This window comes from Mauremys mutica, chromosome 8, assembly GCF_020497125.1.
Source record: "Mauremys mutica isolate MM-2020 ecotype Southern chromosome 8, ASM2049712v1, whole genome shotgun sequence".
In the NCBI taxonomy this organism is placed as follows: Eukaryota; Metazoa; Chordata; order Testudines; family Geoemydidae; genus Mauremys; species Mauremys mutica.
In genome coordinates, this window is record NC_059079.1 from 54,055,021 (window position 1) to 54,075,960 (window position 20,940).

Here is a 20,940-nt window from a genome sequence, read left to right on the forward strand (position 1 = left end):
GTGAAAAATCCACACCCCTGAGTGACGTAGTTATACTAATCTAACCTCCAATGTAGACAGCTACCACTTCCCATGGAGATAGATTAACTACACCGACAGGAGAAGCTCCCATGTGGCAAAATCTTCACTAAAGCACTACAGCAGCAACGCTGCACAGGTGTTACTTCACTCACTTTGTCTGACTGTATTTTAAAACTACACTGACTCTTTTACAGAGCTCTACGAAGCTGGGAGCCCATTATCACTGCATCATCTGTTCTGCAACCATTACACGAAGAACTGACATGATAGGGCATATTAAGCGCCACGTGAACAAAGGAGAAACTGAGTCCAGGTATATTGCAGGTAAATTATTTAATGTTCCTGCTTTATTTGTAAATGGATCCTTTACACAGTGCATTGTGTGTTATACCTGGGCTATATGTTCAAGGGACTGTCAAAAGTAAGCCTGTGCCAAAAGTAAGTTTGCTCAGGGTTAGGAGGAAATTTTAAAAAAGAGAAATCTATCCTTCATAATAAAGGTTGCCAAACTGTTAATCTGACCTTTTTGCTTGGATAACCCCAAAAGGCTGGCGTGCTGAGTTTGTAGTGTTTACCCTCTGCTCTGCCCTCTCGCTTTGTAGCCTATACATTTAGGTATTTGCTAGGTAAGGCATAGGCATAAGAAAGCTAGTAAAGCAATGAGCTTACAGGCCTCAGGCCTGAAAGACAATAGCTTAGCTAAACAAGGCATAAGGCCCAAAAGCTTTAGCATATGCAGTTAATCAGGAGTAACCCTAGATCAGAGGTTCTGAATCTTTCTTTATGAGACTCCTCTCTCTCCCCCACCCCACACATGCTATAAAAACTGCTTGGCTCACCTGTGCCACAATAACTGGTTTTCTGCATATAAAAGCCAGGGCTGGTATTAGAGCATAGCAAGCAGGGCACTTGCCTGGGGCCGTGTACCACAGGTGCCCCCACGAAACTACATTGTTCAGGCTTCAGCTTCAGCCCCAGGTGGTGAAGCTCAGGCACCTGGGTTTCAGCCCCATGCAGTGGAGCTTTGGCTTTCTGCCCTGTGCCCCAGCAAGTCTAATGCTGGCCCGGCTTGGAGGCCCCTAAGGGGCCCATGAACCCCTGGCTGAGAACTGCTGCCCTAGATCATAAGATATCACAAGATGGAACACTGTAATGACTCAACTGCTGACAGATAACCACAAGATGCTAGTTTATACCAGCTAGATGGGATATTTTAAGTTAGGAACGTCAGCAGACATCTGACACAAGAGAGCCATGGTACCTAATTGATGTATATGCTAATAAGCTTGAGGTAAAAGGCCAAGTAACCTATGGGAGAAAAGCACCCCAACATTAGTAGGGTGAGGAAACACAAAAGGGAAGAAGCTCTTACTGAATATGCATTAGGTATAGTAGTGTCAATGTAACACATTCTAAAAGTTATATCCTGGTCTGTGTCCCTTGGGAAATGTAACTCTTGGGAGATCCCAGGATGACCATCACTGGAGGTGGTGATGATGATGATGGAGAGGATGACACTTCAGGTCCTTTTGCAAGGGATGGTGTGAGTATATGGCTGCTCAGACACACATTCTGTATTATCTCTATCTATGTTGTTGGGTTGGAGGTGTTTGACTTTCCTAATTGTGTTGGTAAAACTACTGCAAATTCAAAAGGCTTTTCCCAACTGAGAGTGTTGCAACCGTGCACGTCAGGGTTCCCATCAGAAAAATAATTGTAATAATGTTGGGACAAGAATCTACCAAACCTCAGAGTGTTAATTAAGAATTCTTAAGTGATTGATATAATTAATATACAATTAATAGATCAGGCGACAGCTCTGTTTTTTGCTCATAAAAAACATCATTATTTTGCAATTAGCTTGATAATCTTGGAAATGTCAATACCCAACCTTTTCAAAAGAATGGCACAGATAGTGAGAGACAGTACCCGTAAAACAAAACTGGCGTGGCAAATTTCATGCCTCCCTATTTTGACAGCATCCATTTATTTTTGAAATCAATCCCGAGTATAAATCAAGTTCAGATAGAATACTAAAATGCTGAATTGTTTGAAGTGCATAAATATGGAATATTGAAACCAGCTGACTGTCTTCAGTTCTACAGCATGTTGATAAAAGTGTAGATGGTAGGTTGCTCATTTAATTCAGTAAATCAGAATCCTATTGCAAATCCCCATAAATTATATGCACTAATCTTTTGGTCTGATAGAAGCTAAACTGTAAAAGCGAATTATATTATTGGAAGGACTCACTCATTTTAAAGAAAGATAATTTAGCACAAGATTTCAGGTACTTTATTTTTGCAAGTTATTAAAGGAAGAGGTTACTTACCTGTAACTGGAGGTTCTTTGAGATGTCTGATCCCTATTTGTATGCCAAATGTGGGTGCCCAGGCTCTCCATGCACCAGAGCCGGAAGCTTTTCAGCAGCAATGCCTGTTGACCCATACAGCTGCCTTATGTCGTCATGTGCTCCAGGCAAGGTTATAAAAGGCCTTGTGGGGTGACACACCCTCAGTCTCTGTCTTACCATAGCATAGAGAGTCTGCAGCAGAGGAAGGTGAGTGGGTATTGGAATATAAATAGGGACTACACATCTCAAAGATCCTCCAGTTACAGGTAAGTAACCTCCTCTTCTCCTTAGAGTGATGGTCCCTATATGTATTCCAAATGCAGGTGAGTATGGAACAGTGATCAGCTCCGGAGGTGGGTGCAAGGACGCAATTGGTAAGGCCTGTTGCAGGACAGCACGGCCTATGGTGGCGTCAGCAGCCGCCCACTGGTCAATGGCTGTGAAGGTGTGGACAGAGCACCATGTTGCCGCATGGCAGATCTCATGGTAGCATACGTCCACCACGGAGGTGGAGGTGGTCACATGCATGCCTTATTGCCACCCCTGTGGCCAGGGAGCAGGAGGACATGTCTACCGCATCCTCCGCAGCCTGGAGGCTGACTTGGCCCCAGGCAGCCCTCATCCAGCAAGGCCTGGAATCGCTGGACCTTGGTCTGCATGATGTCCTCCAAGAACTCCACTAGCTTAGTATAATTATTGAAAGTGTACTTCACTAGCAGAGCTTGATAGTTAGAAAAGTGGAATTGAAGGGCTGCGGAGTAGAGTTTGCAAGCCAGGAGGTCCAGGCATTTCACCGCTGTGTGTGTGTGTGTGAGTAAGAGTTGGAGTGCTGGTGTGCCCATTCCATGGCCATGTGCATGACCATTGAGGCCAGAGGGGGGTGGGAAAACAACTTCCGCCCCCCTTAGCTGGTACGAAGTACCTGCCTTCTGCTCTCTTGGGTGTGCAGGCACAGGTTGTAGAACAGCGTTGTGAATGGGCAGAGCTACGTGTGTCAGGCCCCGGGGCTGGAGAATGTCTAACAACTGGTCCAGTTGGTCTTGGACCTCTTCCAGGGCGATGCCCAAGTGTAGCAATGTGGGACTCACCCCTGCGGCGCCTCCTGCTGGTGTCCTGGGAATTAGCTCATTTTCCAGCCTTGGAGCACCCTCTGCAGGCCAGTGTCCCACTGCTGCTGGGCCTCCGCGTCGCTCCCTGGACTCTGGTGCCACGTTATCTGGGGTGCTTCCCCTGGCAGTAACCCCCCCACTCTCGGGGTCTCTCCTTCCCGGGGAACCCCCATCCCCCTATCCCCACCTCGCCTCAGTCATAGGCTACTGCCAGTCACCAACTAGCCCCCGCTCCCTGGGGCAGACTGCAGTATAAGCCACTCATCACAGACAAGGGGTTTTTGGACCTGCTGCCTTTCTCTGCAACCCAGTACCTCTATGGGGCCTTGGACAAGGCCCTGCAGCCTGGGGAGTTGCCAGCCTGGAACTCCCCAGCCCTGCCTCACTCTAGGCACCCTGAGCTTCCCAGCAGCCTCTCTCTCTCTGAAGGCAGAGAGAGACTGTCTGCTCCCCAGTCCACTGCCCTCATAAGGGTCAGCTGCAGCCTGATTGGGGCGTGGCTCATCTGGGGCTGTTTCCCTATCAGCCTAGGGTTTTCTCTCTCAGCCCCAGCCCTCTCCAAGGGCTGGCTTTTGACCCCTTCAGGGCAGGAGTGGGGTTACTGCCCCGCTACACCAACTCAAAGGCCATGCTCTGTACCAGCTCCTGGTACTGGTGGGGATCGTCAGGAGGCAAGAGTGTTGAGGGATCAGGGCCTCATCTGGAGAGAAGAAGGCTGCTGTCATAGCCGGCGGTACCGGATCAAGCATTGGGTCCTCTTCCGGATCTGAGACCATTGGAGCCAGCAGAGGGGCTAAGGTGGTTCTGGTCTGAGGCTACTGACGGTGGGTACGGGCAGTGATAGGGGTCCCACGTGGGCCAGTGATGCCATGAGGCCAGGTCTTAATGGTACTGCAGGCCCCATGGATACCGGTACCACCCAGGTGAGCCCAGAGCATAGGGAGCTGGAAAAGGCATGTGAGCCTGAGAGTCCGCATTATGCCGAGAGACTGGGAAGAAGGACATCTCTTCCGCTGAGAAGCCCTCCGAGTCCGAAGAAGCCTCCAGCAGTGCGGGCGGTACCGCGATCGCCAGGGGTGTGTCGCAGCTGAGGAGGAGTGACTCAACCACTGGTGAAGGTGGCCAAGAGGCCGAAAGAAGCAATGAGGGCAGGTACAGCAGCTCAAGATGGGACAAGGAGACCAGTGGATCCATCTGGCCTGGTGGCTAGGGCACATCCCATCCTCTGCCACGCTGAGCAGGGGTATGCAGAGCACAGCCTGGAGAGTGCTGCCATGGCTGAGTAGCATGCACAGGCAGGCTGTTGGGACCTTGCTCCTCACAGGAGCTGGCAGGTCTCGCCTCTGCTTTTCCTTGCCCCCCCTGGCTTAGGGGGTGGCCCTGCAGGGCCATCACATGACATCTCATCCGACCAAACCCATCTTGGGGAGGAAACAGAGTGTGGCTCAGCAGTCTGCGATGGGGACCTGCTGCAGTGTTTGAGAGAGCACTTGTGACTATCCTTGTGTGCTTTCTCATGTTTTGGTGGTGCTGATGGATCCAGGTGTGAAGTCGAGGGCAGGGCACTTACCGCCAGTGATGGGCAATGCACCACCTGCACGAATGGTCTGGGATCAGACACTGCATGAGGCTGGAGTGCTTCCACCATGAAGAACTTGCAGAGGCGCTGAAGACAAGCATTGCAGGTCCTTGATGGAAAGGATTTGCAGATATCGCAGCGGGTGACAAAGTGTGTTTTGCCCAAGCAGTAGAGGCAGCACATGTGCTTGTTGCTCACGGAGAACGAGTGAGGGCAAGAGGCGCAGTTCTTGAACCCCAGAACATGGGGCATATTCCCCCGAATGGGTCAGGACAGGACCTGTAAGGGGCTACTATATAAACTAACTAAACTAATGTATTTACAGAAGTATGGAAAGAAAGAACCAGAACTCACTATCTACCTACAATGGACCGTCATTCTCGTAGAGTGCACAAGCACCAAGAGAGGATTCTGACTCCAATCACGTTGTAAGAGGAAACTGAGGTTACGTCACCCCACACAAACTCCTATAACCTCACATGGAGCACATGGCAACCTAAGGTTGCTGTGTGGGTCAATGGACACTGCTGCTCTAAAACTTCTGGCTCTGGTGCATGGCATGCATGTGCACCTGCATTTGGAATACATATAGGGGACCATTACTCCAAGAACAACAGTTACTACTCTTCTAATTCATAAGATATGCAGTTCTGCTCCTCTCTGTCCTCTTCATCCATCTTCTATTCTGTCCTCTCTACCACTGCCACGTGAAGGGCACGTAAAATTAAAGGTAGCTCCCATTCTGCTGCTGCCATATGAACAGGTCATTGTAGAAAGTGAACCTGTCATTTTCCCCACCACCACACATGCATATGATTCTATATACACACACACACTCTTCATTTAGGGGGAAAGGTGATCTAATCAACTGAGTATGGGATTGGGAGTTAAAAAATCTGGGTTTTATTCCCAAATCCTCTCACTAATTATCGGCCTTGGATCAATCTCTGAACTTTTATGGTCACTTTCCCCCCCATCTACAAAATGGAGATACTACTTCCATACCTGTATAATTTTGAGATTGACAAATGGAAATCACAGTATAAATTGTGAAGTACTTGCTCTTTGCTCCTTTCCCCTTTTCAGTTCTCTATAATGTAGTCCTGTTGGTTAAGTCTAATCAATTTGTATTAAAAATGAAAGATTTGATTCCAATATTTTATGGATGGTTGGGGAGAATTATATAAATATCTAAGCAGTACATATGTAGGAGGCATTTATATGGTCCTCATCCCCATGATATATAGTACCTAGACAGAGATACAAAAAAACCTTATTTGTGTGACGCCTCACTTGTCCCGACTGGATCAAGGCAGTAGAGGGAGTACACAGCACATGGATACATTCTCTCTCTAATTCTCTGTTAGTATGATTCTAATGGAATGGCAGTATTCTATGTTTAAGCATGCAGAATAGAAAGCCTGTCTTCAGTGATACTGCCAGAGAGGGTAGATTTGCAAGGTTCAGAGTATATAGCCAATTCTCTGCCTCTAGGAGAGTAATGGTTTGTTTCAGAAACTATTCTGAATTTTTCAGGTAAAAATGAAGGCCTCTGAAATCCTGGACTGACTTGAGCCCTTCTGGCTTTTTAGTTATCAAGAAGTGACTGGAGAACTATCACAAGCTCAGTGGTATTTTTTGTTATGAGAGAATGTATTTCCTGCAGCATCTCATACTATTCAACTTGAACGAGTTCTTGAAGGGGTGTAAATCTAAGAAAGAAATTTGATATGATGAAACTATGGCATTTTACAGGGTGTAAATCAGGGTAGAATTTGGCCCCAAGTCTGCCAATGTCCTGAATTTAAACTAGCTGTGATCTCCTTTCCTGACACCAAATGGTAATAGGCTGGTTTCCATGTGTTAACATTGTTATGTATCAGTGGGATTGGGGCCCTAATCATTGAGAGATCTTTTTTGAATTTTATAAAATGTACAAATACTCACAAATTATCATTAACTCTCTCCTTTCCTCCCCTAAAATATTTTTTAGCCCCTGCTCCTAAGTCTTCTCATGAAGTGCTGAAAGAGGCAGACACAGATGTACAAGTTCTTCCTAACTACTCCACACCTCAGAAATCAGATTCCTATTTTAATCCCAAAATGAAACTCAACAGGTGAGGGGGGTAGTGGGGAGAGGTTGCAATGAAAATGCTCTCACATAAAAAAAATTATCCCAGTAAACAGCCCACTATGATGTCTAGAGGAATAACATTTTTCAAGCAATAAAATAAGGTGCCCAATATAGGAAGGCTCCATTTTGATGCTTTTCTAATTTTGCTCACTGAACTATCTTCCTTATATACTGCTGGGAGTTGGGGTCCGTTTCGGTGAGCGGCTGCTTATCTGGTCTGTGAGAAAAAAGGAAACAGCTGCTGTTTGCTTTCAGTGAGTGAGAGAGATGCGGGGAAGGAGGGGGGTCTGAACTTACAAGACAGCATGCTGACACACTCTCAGCACCCCAAAAACCCACTCTCTCTCCCCCGACTCTCCCTGTCACACTCCACCCCACCCCCATTTGAAACGCACATTGCAGCCACTTGAATGTTGGGATAGCTGCCCATAATGCACTGCTCCCAATGCTGCTGCAAATGTGGCCACGACAGTGCGCTGGCAGCTGTCAGTGTGGACAGACTGCAGCGCTTTCCTTACTTAGCTGTACGAAGGCGGGTTTAACTCACAGCGCTGTACATCTGTGAGGGTAGCCATACCCTCAATTGCTGCAACAACAAAGCCTGTTCTCTGAAACATGGAAGTTTAATTACCCTTCAGTCATTGCCAGGGTCCTTTTCCAGAAGGAACCCTGCCAAAGATAATTTTGAATCGGGAAAATTTCTCAAGCCAGTCTAAGAAGATTGCTGGTAATTTCCAGACAGCTATTACTAGCACTGAATGGTTTAAAAAAAAAAACCCACCACCAATAATGTCTCTGGTCTGTTCTTTCATAGAGCACATTAACTTCCTATAGAAAGCAGCACGAACCCCAAACAAACAGCATATACTCTTAAACCCCAGTTAGTGTTGTTTAACTGGCAAGTGGAATCTCAAGTTCTTATTTTTCATATTACCTTTTTGCCACACAGTGAAGGATCCATTCCACTACAAACTCTTAGGCCAGGTCTACACTACAAACTTATATTGGTGTAACTACGTCACTCAGGGGTGTGAAAAATCCACACCCTTGAGTGACATAGTTATACCAACCTAACCTCTCATGTAGACACCGCTATGTCAACGGGACAACTTCTCACGTTGACATAGTTAATCCACCACCCTGAGAGGCAGTAGCTGTGCTGACAGGAGAAGCTCTCTTGTTGGCATAGTAGTATCTTCACTAAAGCACTACAGTGGTACATGAAGACAAGCCCTTAGGCCAGCAGTTGGTACTTTAAATGGCCAAACAATTTGCCTGCGTACCAAATTTGTCCTGCTACATGGACTCACTGATCATAGAAACTGTTATATAGTGGTGTTTTATATCTCAGTGCTCCCTGGATCAGTGTTAAAGTCAGCACTCCTAGAAAGTTATCACTGGAATTAACTTAAGAATATTTGGGTACTCTTAGACCTACAAATGCTGTTTAAGGAAGCAAAAGGTTTAGAAAACCTTCTGGAGGCTGTTAAACCCAGTTATTACAAAACCTGTTACTGGAACAAATTACCCTAAGATGGAAGAAACAAAAATATGTGAAATACATACTCTAAAAACTTTATTATACACCTTTTTATCTTCTAGGCAACTGATATTCTGTGCATTAGCTGTTTTGGCTGAAGAACGGAACCCGTTAGAATGTTTGGATGCATTTGGGGCCACCGGTAAATAAACAAACTTTTGGAATCTCATTTTACTTTCTTTAAATTTCTAATTTTATTTTACAATTTGTAGCAAGTCCCTCTCATGAGAAATTGACATTGTATATTTAAGTATTATGGGGTCCTTGCTTAGGCAGACTCCTTTTGACTTCCATGTGTGTTTCCCTAAGTTAAGGAGATCAGAATTTGGCTCTAGATGTGTAAAAGGACCATAACTATCTTGGAGTTGAAGTTATTGATGCTCAAAGGAAGAATTTTTACATTTTAAAGCGCATGAAATACCGTGCGTCTTAACTTGATGAGTTATGTCCAACATCCGATGTATTCTGATTCCATAGCTTTGGAGTTTGGCTTTCAAATCAACCCCTAGTCATAGGACAGTGCCACTGAATCCAAACTTTCATTTAAAAAATTGTTTCCAGTCTTTATATTAATAAAGAAGAATCCTGACCATGAAATTAATGTAAACCAATGCGGTGTTATCTTCCTGAATCTGTAGACAGTGAAACAACAGTGAACTATCCCCATGATCTCAAACAGGTGTTAGTTCTAAAACCCGAAGACAACAATTAAAATGCTCAGCAGTTAATGTCCTGCTAATGTGTTTATTGCACAGTTCCAAGCCACACCAAAAGTCTAAACTGCCTCCTATCCAGCTATCAAAACCTCCTGTTCCCCCCCCCCCGACAACAACTTTTACAATACAATCACATATTGTTGTTACAAATATCTGCAGCACATCAAAAATTTAAAATTTTTGGGCAGCATAAAAACAATTTAATATCAGACTAACAAGAATTGCTATATTAGTTAAAATGTTAATTTTCCTGTTTCATTCAGTTAAATTGAAAAATTGAGGGTTTTTTTTTTTTTTTAATCTTGCTCTGCCACAGAAGTTTCAGTCTGCTGCATTAGAGTGTTGCACAAGCCCAGGGGACTTGCTACAGATTTGAGGTCCAATTTGTTTCACAGTACACAGAGCATTTTTATATCTATGGCACTTATCTTGTAATGAGAACTGGGTAGGCAAACCTTTGTGCCCATATAGACTTCAGGGAGTCTTCACACAAATGCTGGAGTTTGCCAACAGAGTTCTTGCACGATGAAAGCCTGAGTATGGATCACATTTCTGTATTATGCACATTTAGGGTTTGATTGTGTTTTTATTGAAGTTAAGGGGATCAAAAAACAGGCCTTTATTCTATTCCATGCAGCCAACCTTAAAATTATGCACTTGTCTTTCTCCTCAGGTATAATGGGATTACAGTGGGCAAAGCACCTTGGAAATTCTGTGAAGGTTACGATTAATGATTTCAATGAAAATTCCGTGACAATGATTCAGGAGAACTGCCATTTAAACAAGATGAAGGTGATGATGAACACTAAGGAAGAGGATGACTGTGATGAAACTATGGAAGAAGGAGAGGAAAATGTAGGCATTATTGATGTGACAAAAATGGATGCCAATGTCATAATGCACTTGAGATCCTTCGATTTTATGTAAGTGAAGAGTGTTTGCTACTACAAGTTTGTCTTTACTTGGTGCTTTGATCTTGACTGTAATTTAATTTTTTCCCCAGTGATTATTTAGAGAAGTCTGAATGGATGAGATAACCAACAGCATCTGGTTATTTCCTTATTAAAAGTTTAATTGTGTAGCATCTGAAGTGCTATGTAAATGGAGATTTAATTTTAAATCTTTTAAAAAATAATCACTGGGAAAACATGTAAGCCCTTCTGGCATCCAACGTGGAAAATAAGCACCAGGATAATGTGTATTGGGTGCTGTGATCCGGCCTGGTGGTTGGAGACATGGTTGAGAACAGGTACCAAGGTTGAAGCCAGCCGAAGAGTCAGGACCAGGACAGCACTGAAATTGGGGTCCAAGGATAGGCTGTGGGTCAGAACTGATGTCAGTCTATAGACAAGCCAAATCAGGATGCAGACCAAAGGTTGAAGCTGGGTTAGAGTCAGTCCAAGGGTCCGGAGGGAAGGGCAGGGCTGGAGCAAGGTCAGAATAAGGCATGGGCAAGGCTGAAGTGGGCTGGAACAAGGCTGAGGCAGGAACAGGAACTGGATCAAGGGCAGGCTGGAAGCCTAATGACACTAACACTGAAATCCAGCAGGAGGATTCCTGGCTAAGTAATGCTGTTGTACAGACTAACTTACTGCTCAGGCAGGATCAGTGAAATACCTGTGCCTAGAGGTCATCTGACCCAGGCTCTGCCCAGGAATAGGCTGCTGCAGTATGCGTTAATGCTGAGGCTCTGCTTATGGGATGAACCCCTGCAATTGAGTTGCTGCAGCCCGGGTCAGTGCAACCATTTAGGCGACCTAGGTGGTCGCCCAGGGTGCTAGGATTTCAGGGGCTCCATTTTCTTTGGCAGCGACCGCGGCGGCCGGATCTTCAGCTGCCCCGGTCGCCGCCAGCATTTCGGCAGAGGGAGCTGGGCCACGGCGTGCTCGGGGAGGAGGCAGAGCAGGGGTGAGCTGCTTCACTTCTCCCACCTCCCAGGCTTGCGGCGCCAATCAGCTTAGGTGCCGCAAGCCTGGTAGGCGGGAGAAGTGAAGCAGCCACGGCGTGCTCGGGGAGGAGGCGGGGCAGGGGTGAACTTGGGGGGGCGGGGGCGGTGCGTCAGGGCGGAGGGTGGGGAGCTGCCGCAAGGGGGGCACCTCAAGGCAGAGGGGAGGAGCTGCCATGGGTGGGGGGAGCGCGCATCAGGGCGGGGGCACGGGGGGGGGGGCAAGGTGGAAGTTTCGCCTAGGGCGCGAAACATCCTTGCACCGGCCCTGGCTGCAGCATGCCTGATTGATGAGCAGGGATCCTAGTTTTCCATGCTAAAAAACCCCCAAAATTCTCCAATAAAAAACCATAAAAATCAAGTGTTTTTCCCATGATTATAATGAAATGCTGAACTTTAGTTTTCCTAATCACAATAGGGAGCCCAGCCACCTGGGGCTGACAACCCAAGCCCCTCCACCCAGGGCCCTGGCTGTGAGCCCCGGTTCGGTTAATACGAAGAGCTGGATAATGGCGGCTCAGATAACATATACAATAGAACCCAGTTTTTCATTTTTTACAAAATGTAAAAACTAAAGACTGTAAAAATACAAATTCTGGATTTTTCCATGGCAAAGGGATCTCTAAGATCTATGGTGAGGAGTTACTGCAGACTCTGTTGGAGGGGGAAGTCACGGCAGCTGAGTCAGCGGCTCTGGTCTGGCTGCAAGTTTGCCTCACAGTGTGTATGAACATTTTAGGCCAAACTTGTGGATTTTTGGTATAACTTTGTCTATTTGGGGAAAAATGAAATACAAGAATCTTTTTTCTATAATTTTAGCCCATTTGAAATTCATATCTGTGCATGTAGTTTTTAATAAGGCTGCATGTTTATGGATCACTTATTGTAATCCATTCTTAAATAGCATGGCTGATCTAATTAGATTCTAAGGCCAAAATATTCAAATTTTAGTGCCCAAATGCAGGCACTAAATCTATATATAGACCTCAAATTAAGTGGTCTGATTCTTAGAGTTGCAGAGCATCCACAAACCAATTGAATTCAGTGGGAGTTGAAGTGTATTTGTATATTTTGAAAGACATGGGAGAATAAACACCGGTATCTTGGCCAGCATTCTTCTTGGTTCAATTATCCAGCATGCTAGGATGTGAGAGAGATTGTGCTGTATGTGTGATGACTATTGCATTAGTCAACATATACTGCCTGCCCCCTCTAACTTGTTGCTTTGTAAATTATTTGGGCATGTTAGAGGTATGGAAGGTGTGTTGTAAAATCAAATTCTATTTTTATTTTACTTCAGATGTTATGGATGAGGTTTTTTAAAACAGTTTTTTTCTCAAGATAGCTTAAAAGCTAAGTAGTTATGTACCAGAGATGCTTCTCTGTATTTTTTGTTTTTAGACACCTGGACCCATTTGGAACAGCTGTGAACTACCTGGATTCTGCATTCAGAAATGTAAGAAATCTTGGAATAGTATCAGTGACATCCACAGACATCAGTTCTCTGTATGCAAAAGCTCAGCATGTGGCCCAGCGCCACTACGGCTGTAACGTTGTCAGAACGGAGTACTACAAGGAACTGGCAGCTAGAATAGTAGTTGCTGCTGTGGCAAGGTACTATTACAACACATGAATCATAGTCAGCTCTTAAGCTCTGGCAGAAGAGGATTGCTAATGCACGCTTTTGGTGATTGCTAAAGCAAGTTGTGTGTCTTTGCTTTTCAGAATTCCTTAAGCTCTACAAGTTAGGCACTGAAATATCAGTTTTGTACTTGATTTCAAGTTCACTACTATAGAACAATTTAAGTATTTTAAACTGAAGTGACTGACGAGATGGCAAATGGGTATGGAGTATATTATTAATCTTCAGAAAGAAAAGGTAATATAATGCAAATTTGAATATCTGAAGATTTTAAGTTCCTTTTTCATTTGGTGATGATTTAATGCTGCCTAAGCCTTTATAAATACTTCAGAAGCTATTAATACAATTATCTGTGGGAAAGAGCATTAAATTAGATTTGCTTTAAATGGAAATAAACTCATTAGTGTCAACTTTCACAGTATATTTCATAATGAGAAAATAGATATTCACCCCAAAATCTAGACCCCCTAGCCTCAAGTGTTTACAAACAAACACAGTGTGGCTAAATTTTTCACAGGTTAAATATTATGGTTAAGGAAAAAAAATGATCTGGTGCTGTAATTCTACTACTTACAAGCAAATATGATATGGTGCTGCTTGCCCTGCAAACCCTGTTAATAATAATAGTTCTTTCTCATACAGATATTCCCAGTGACTTCACAAGTGTACTCAGAAGTGAAAGTTGGGGGTTTGGACACTAAATCAAGACATACAAATCCAGATCAAGATAATGGAACAATAGTTCAGGGAAGAGTGAGTGGGAGATTAGGTGTGAAAGATCTTCAGGCTCCATAAACGAATCCACTCACTGCTAGGTGGCCAGGAGTAGAATGCCAGCATGATCCAGAACTGTGGTGGTTTCTCTATCAGAAACTTGGCCCTCTTGCTGGGTCACCATCTTAAGTCTATCCTTTCTCGGGTCACAGTCATGCAAACTAAGAGTCCCCAAAATATTTTTGACACAAACAAATCCTTCCCCCTCTGTAGAGTTCTTCCTTACCCTGTTTTCAACACAGCCCGTAGCCCCTTTGCTGGCTCAATAACCATTGTGGAAGGCTTTATATGCCCCTTTCCTTGGGGCCAGTAGGGGACCCAGTCCCATCCTCTACTCTGGGTTCTGGTCCAGGGGTCCTATACTGAACAGACAGGTCTGCTCCCTTACCTGAGCTGCAGTTTTCCATGGGCCACTTCCTACATAATCTCTTAAATTGTCCTTTGGGTATGTCCATTTTGTCCCTGCTTAAGCAGGGTCTCTCCCAGGCCTCTCTACAGGGAGAGCTTTTCCAGACTCTTCCCTTTTTGGTCTGGGTCTCTCCCAGGCCTTCATGCCTGTAGAACTTTTCCTTACTGCCTGAGCTTTCTGCCTGGTTCTTTCCCCAGCTGGGCTTTATCATCACTTAAGCCTCATTCCCCTCAAGTGGGACTCATTCGGTAATCAGACTGGTTTAGCCCCATGCTCTCCAGCCCAGAGAGCAAGCTACCCTGTTACAGACTCCATAGTCAATTATATTAAATTGGACCTGTTTAGATTGTCTTGTCTAGCTCCTTGCCCATGCTAACTTATTCCCTATAGCATGTTCTCCAGTGCTATATCTCATTTAACTTTTAAATGATTCTAGCACTAAGGGTTTCAACTGTCTCTGTAAAACCACACCGCAGGCTGAGACCTCATATTGGAATAACTTTTCCAGAGTGTCAAGCTAAATTTTCTTTGCTAATTTTCACTTTGCTTCTAATTACACCCCTCCAAAGTACCCTAAAGGATTCCTCTTTTCTGTGTACCAGTTCAGATCCTTAGCTAGTGATTTATCTCCCCTTAGTCTTCATTTAACTTAGATCTATTTATTTACTTTCTATAATCTTTCCTTTGAAGTCTATCCCTCCAAGTCTTCTCAACACCTAGCTCAACACCTAGGAACCCCAGTCATCGACCAGCACCCTATTGTGCTAGGCCCTATACAAACACAGAACAAAAAGATGACCCCTGCCCTTCAGAGCCCACAGTCTAAGTGGAGGCTCTTTATAGACAGTGTAGGATTTTTCCAAACAATGGATGATCGTAAATATATATATTGCACAAGGTGGAACATCTGGGAAAGTTAGTCTTTGTTGAATTCCTATAGTAATATGTTATCTTTTTGCTTTTGTAGAGCTGCAGCTCGATGTAATAAAGGCATTGAAGTTTTGCTTGCAGTAGCTCTAGAACACTTTGTCCTAGTAGTGGTGAGAGTTTTGAGGGGACCATCTCCTGCAGATGATTCAGTCAAGAAAATTCGGTATCTTATCCACTGCCAGTGGTGTGAGGAGAGGATTTTTCAGGAGGGTAATATGGTAGAAGGTAAATGGATTTTCCTTTGGTTTCTTTTAAAGGTATAATCCATGCATGTTTATTGTATGTACCTATGTTAGGCACATGGTAAGTTCCAATATGTAAAAATACTTGCTTTCACAGGAAATATTTCATATATAGAATTGTGATAATGATCGTGCACATAAAGGAGAGGGATTTCCATTATAATCCTCTAGTTTAAAAGGGGTTCTTTGAGTAATTGTTATATGGATCCCACTGTATGTGTGTGCGCACAAGCTTGGAATCTTTTGACCAACAGTATCCATTGGGGCTACCCATGGCACCCTGCATGCCCTCACACCACACCACCAGGGGCTTGTCTGCCTGCTCTGAACCCTCACACCAGTCTTTTTCAGGTCAGTCAGTGACTACTTCTGCTGCCCAAGGTAGGAAGAAGCAAAGATCTTCGGACACTGCTCACCAACAATCATAATTTCCTGTACTGGCCAAGAAGAGATCTAAGAGCCACTTTTCTGATTGGTCCAAGCCAGCTGCAGCGAAACCCAACTGGCACTGGGAGTCTTCATATGCTACCAGAGTCAGGAGATGCAAGGCAAAAGACACCAGTCAGTTTTCAGCAACCAAGGCCTCAAAATCAGCTCTGATGTCATTGGTACTAACAGATTTGGATTCTTTAGTACCATGCCTGAGCAGAAAACCTCAGTCTCTTGAAGCATTTTTTTTGGTACCAGTATGGTCAACACCATCTTCATCAGTACAGAGGTCCTCGACTCTGGCTGCATTTACAACACTTGCTGACCTGGTGATGACCTCAGAACCAGAGCATCCACTTTGGATATTTCTCTGTACCTACAGTATCTATGTCTGTCTAGGTATCGGGACCCAGAGTACCAGTTATGACTATATTGCTTCATCTGTCTTCCTCAACACCTATCTCAGTCTCAGAGTTATTGCTGGATCTTCTCAACCAGTGTTAACCTCTCAGAGATCTGCACCTCCCATAGAGAAGTGCTACTTGTTGGCATAATCATCATCATCATCTTGGGGGCATAGAAGCCCTTCTCCTAGGTTATCTTCTCCTTCTCCAAGATGTGTTCCTGAGAGGGACATTGGGAGAAGTTCTTGTAATCACAGAAGACATGCTTCTGAAGACTATAAGCTTCTTGTATTCTATCTCTGTTGCATCATATACCCTTTTCTTATGGAATGCAATCCTGGCCATACTGGTTCTCCTGTAAACCTCAAAACCCATTTTCTTTTCCTTATGTGAGATCCAGATGTAGGAACAAGTTGGCTCGCAGGGTCGTCTTCACAAATTGAGCCAGGACCCACAGAGCGATAATGCATATCTCCTGGAAGAGTATGAGGATGAGTTTTTTCCATGTGTATTTCATCTTCACCAGATGAAATAGTTACACCATCAGCATCTTCCACTATTGATGACTTCAAGGACTTGCAGGAACCTCTTAAAAGAGTGGCTAATACTTTGGAGATTCCATTGGAAATAGCCCAGGAACATCCCTGTTATTCAATATTCTTCATCTGTTCCCTCAGGGCCATTTAGCAATGCCCATTAATAAGGGCATTCTTGCACTGATCAAGAACCTCTGGTAGACCCCAACCTCCATTTCAGCCACGTTTAGGAAGTCATTTTCCCCCTAAGGGGTTCAAGTAATTTTTCCACTCTGCCCTGGCATCATTGGTAGTGGCAGTGGCTCATGAAAAATCTAAACAGCATCTTACTGTGAAATCCACCCTTGGTATAAGGAATCAAAACTCTCTTTTGGGAGAAAAATATACTCAGCTAGCCTACAATTCTGTGTAGTCAGTTACCAGGCTCTGTTGGCAGAATATGATACAGTGGGATACAATCTTTCAGTTTGCCAAGCAGCTACCCCTGGACTCCAGAGATGAGTTCAGGGCTATGATTACAGTAGATAAACCTAAAAGGGCCATGACGTTTTAAACTCAACAATGAACAAGAAATTAGCCTTTCTGAATGATTTCAATTTGATCCATAGAACTTTATATCCCAGCTCTGTGCAAGAAGTAAGGAAGGCGTCTACCCTTCTGGAGCCAGAGACCTTCCTTATCTTACTCATACCACCAGATGGCTCCAGACTCTTCCAAGAGACTGTTTCCAGAAGCAGATATGCCTTCCATCTACTGAAAGCGCACATTCTTCTGGTTAAGGAGGGAAGGATTGATACTGCTATCAAGAGCCTTGGACTGATTTTCAAGGATCTGTACCTGTTCTCCCCTCCTTTGGCAATGGCCTACCCCAGCCCTCCTCATGACAATCTGCTGTTTTTTTGCTCCTCGGGAAGATGCATTGCTGATCAGAAAGGGATCCTTTCACCCCATCCCTGTTATTTCCCAGAGTCCTCAGGAAGATGACAAAGGACAAGGTCCAGTTGATAATGGCCTGGGCATATCAGTTCTGGTACTCCAACTTCTGATGCACTTATCCCTCCATACCCTTCTACCACTTCCAAGCCATCTTGATATCATTTCACAGACCCGGGGGCTTGTGTCTCTGGATCCAGTGTCTCTGCCTCTGACAGTATGGAGATTAGTTGACTAAACTTGGGAAAGGAGAAAAGCAGTACAAGACATTCTAATCCAGAGCAGAAAGGTTTCCACAGGACTGACTTACAGAGCCGAAGTGAAAGCATTTTTCATTATGGTCCATTCAGAGATACTTTGAACCCTTGGAGTTTTCTATTCCTACTATCTGCTGTCTTTTGAAATAATTGGGTCTATCCATCAGAGTATGTTTAGCAGTTGTCTTTGCATATCATCCACCTATTCAAAGCCATTTGTTTTTTTCCCCCACTCTACTGTGTCAAAGTATCTAAAATGACTACTAATTCATATCTTCCCTCTAGTCAAGGATCCTTTTTCTACATGGAACATGAATATGGTACTTTGGTCATTTAGACCGGTCATGATTTAGACAAAAATCGAAATGTGCATTTATCTTAAAACTTTCTGGAAAATTACTCTGTTGAAATTTCTCATACTGCTTCTCTACCCCATTGGTGGTGGTTGGTAGTTTTGTTGGAGATGTAAGGTTAGGAAAAAAGGGTGTTAAAAATTCTGCCATGGTTTTGATATGTTAAAAACAAAAAAATTCACTGCGTATTTTTCCAAAGATCTTTTACTACTCAAATATTTAGTTTTTAATGAAGACAAGTGCCTTTAGGATATTTGAAATATTTTTAAGAACAGTTTGGTGTATACAAGATTATTCTGCAATTTGAGAATGTATTGACTTGTGATGACCCAAAGTACATCCAGTTGTTTATCTGTATCTTATTTGAATGTCTAACCATATCTTATTTCTCACTGTAACTAAAGGGCCCGATGCCTTGGGCTGTTAAGGTATTGACACTTCTCCTTAAGACAATGATGCGTTTCTTGGCTATACGAGCATTAGACTGCAATAAGTATCACATTTTCTTTTCATTCTTAACAGAAATAAAATTGTCACCTGTATAGGTCCAGTGTTATGGCTGAGATTTTAAATGCACAAACTGACAGCATTTAGAGTCCTTCAACCTACTACGTATGTGCAAGGGAGCTGAGCTATGGCTGTCATAAAAATCCTACGATTCAACTGAATTTTGTGCACATATGCAACCATAATTTTTAACAATTTTTTGCATAATACACTTTTCCTTGAAAAGCTTTTTTAGTTTAAACTTGTTTTGCAGTGGAAAGTTCTAATGCAATAGCTAGAAGGAGTTATTTAAAACACATACCAAGTAATATGGCGCTCTGGTTTTGTTTTATTTTAATTTAAAAATAACTAAAAAGTTACAGTGCCCCTCATTAGATTCCAGCAGACACCAGAGGTAGTAACTTGTGACAACATTAATAAAAGTTGGTGTCTCAGGCATTTTTACAGCTGTTTGTGTATTTTGGGTTCTGATGTTGCTTGTCCTATTAAATGCCTCTACTTAGGCAGAATTACTTCTTATTGGGTGCAACATTTCTAGTATCTAAAACATGTCTTTCATTTTGTTTGTTAAAGTGAGTTCTATAGATTGTATTTTGAAATCACTTAATTCTGTTTTCTGTTACAGAAAACCCTTACCGGCAACTACCTTGTGACTGCCATGGCAGTATGCCTGGGAAGACAGCAGTAGAACTTGGTCCTCTGTGGTATGTACAGCACACAGTGTAACAAAAGTGAAAGCTTGTTTGTTCGTACAGCAGTAAATTTATATCTAGCAACTGAGATGGATTTGGCAGCTGGTTATTTCATTGGAGAGCTGAGTAATAAGAAAATGAGTTTTCCTAGTCAAACTGGTAGACAACAAGCAGTGAGTTTACTAAATAAACAATAGTGAACTAGTTTTCAATTTCACATCTTGGAGATATGATATATCTTGGAGATATTAAACAATTACACTGCACAGGAGAATCTGGCTGAGTAGCTTGATGTTTTGGGACCAGAGAACTAGTATACACTAGTATACATTGATAACTAACTTACATAATATCTTAATACCTATGCACTTCCAATATTATTAAATAACTTGAACTGTTTGATGGTAATTAGCAGTGGTGTTTATCCTTGGATTTTTGGATTGAAAGAATAGTTAAATTTAAATGTGAGCATTTCAGAACTAGATTATAGAATCAGAACTAATCCTTAGCACTACCTCTGCTTTTACTATTTCCAAATACTATTAGTACACCACCCTAATTTTGACAGTGCATCCCTGTGATATGGGTATCGTCCCCATTTTACACATGGGGAAATGAGATGAAGTGACTTTGCCCAAGTTGACACACTAAATCAATGGCAGAACTGGGATTAACACTCATGAGCTCTTGACTTTCAAGCCATGACCCTGCACTGCCACTACCTAAAACAAAAATAATGTTAAATTGTATCACAAACTATGTACCCTGTTAATATAAGTATAGTTCACCAGCTACTCAGTTTGTGGGAACCACTTCTAAAGGAGCAAAGGCCTTTTGCTGTAAATAAATATACTTTGTCATACACCAGTCTCCTTATTTTCACTGGCATTCTATTGCACTGTCCAGGTCAGGGTCCCTCTTTAACACTGGATTCCTCAGAAGAATGCTGTTTGAAGCTGTTCAGCATGGCTTGGATGAGATTCAGCCACTTGTAAAGACATTAATCTGTGAAGCAGAGTGTACAACTCTAAAACAGTTTTCAATCCATGGTCCTGCCAGCCAGAACAAACAAGGTGAGATAAAATGGCAAGTTGCTTACAAAAAACACATAGGATTTTTAAATGTCTAAAACCAATTGAAAATTTCTTGAGCAAAAGTAACTGTAGCAGTGCATATTAAAAGAAAGTCAGGAACATGTTCCCTCTCACAAAGCATGGGAAAAATAGTCTTGCCATATTATGGGATTTTGTCATACTCTTTAAACCTCTGCTGTTAAGGCCTGCTTGCGACAGGGTGCTAGACTTAAACCAGTATGGAAAAATCCTATGTTAAGGAAACTAGTGCTGATACAAGGTGCCATGCTGACAGTACTGTAGTCCAATTTATTCACAAAACAGGCAGCAGTAGCAGAAGCTTCCCATATACTAGCCTTCGT

General features: G+C 43.4%; 1 protein-coding gene across 3 annotated transcripts in view; it reads left to right on the forward strand.

The window, feature by feature from the left end:
• TRMT1L (tRNA methyltransferase 1 like) overlaps positions 1–20,940 on the forward strand; it is a 52,546-nt gene that overhangs the window by 28,054 nt on the left and 3,552 nt on the right. For all 3 annotated transcript variants that reach the window (XM_045027099.1, XM_045027097.1, XM_045027098.1), the window contains exons 6-13: positions 216–345; positions 7,056–7,179; positions 8,799–8,878; positions 10,126–10,375; positions 12,799–13,011; positions 15,190–15,377; positions 19,439–19,517; positions 20,412–20,578. In XM_045027099.1, the coding sequence (XP_044883034.1) occupies positions 216–345; positions 7,056–7,179; positions 8,799–8,878; positions 10,126–10,375; positions 12,799–13,011; positions 15,190–15,377; positions 19,439–19,517; positions 20,412–20,578 (1,231 nt within the window). The remainder of the gene's footprint in view (positions 1–215; positions 346–7,055; positions 7,180–8,798; positions 8,879–10,125; positions 10,376–12,798; positions 13,012–15,189; positions 15,378–19,438; positions 19,518–20,411; positions 20,579–20,940) is intronic.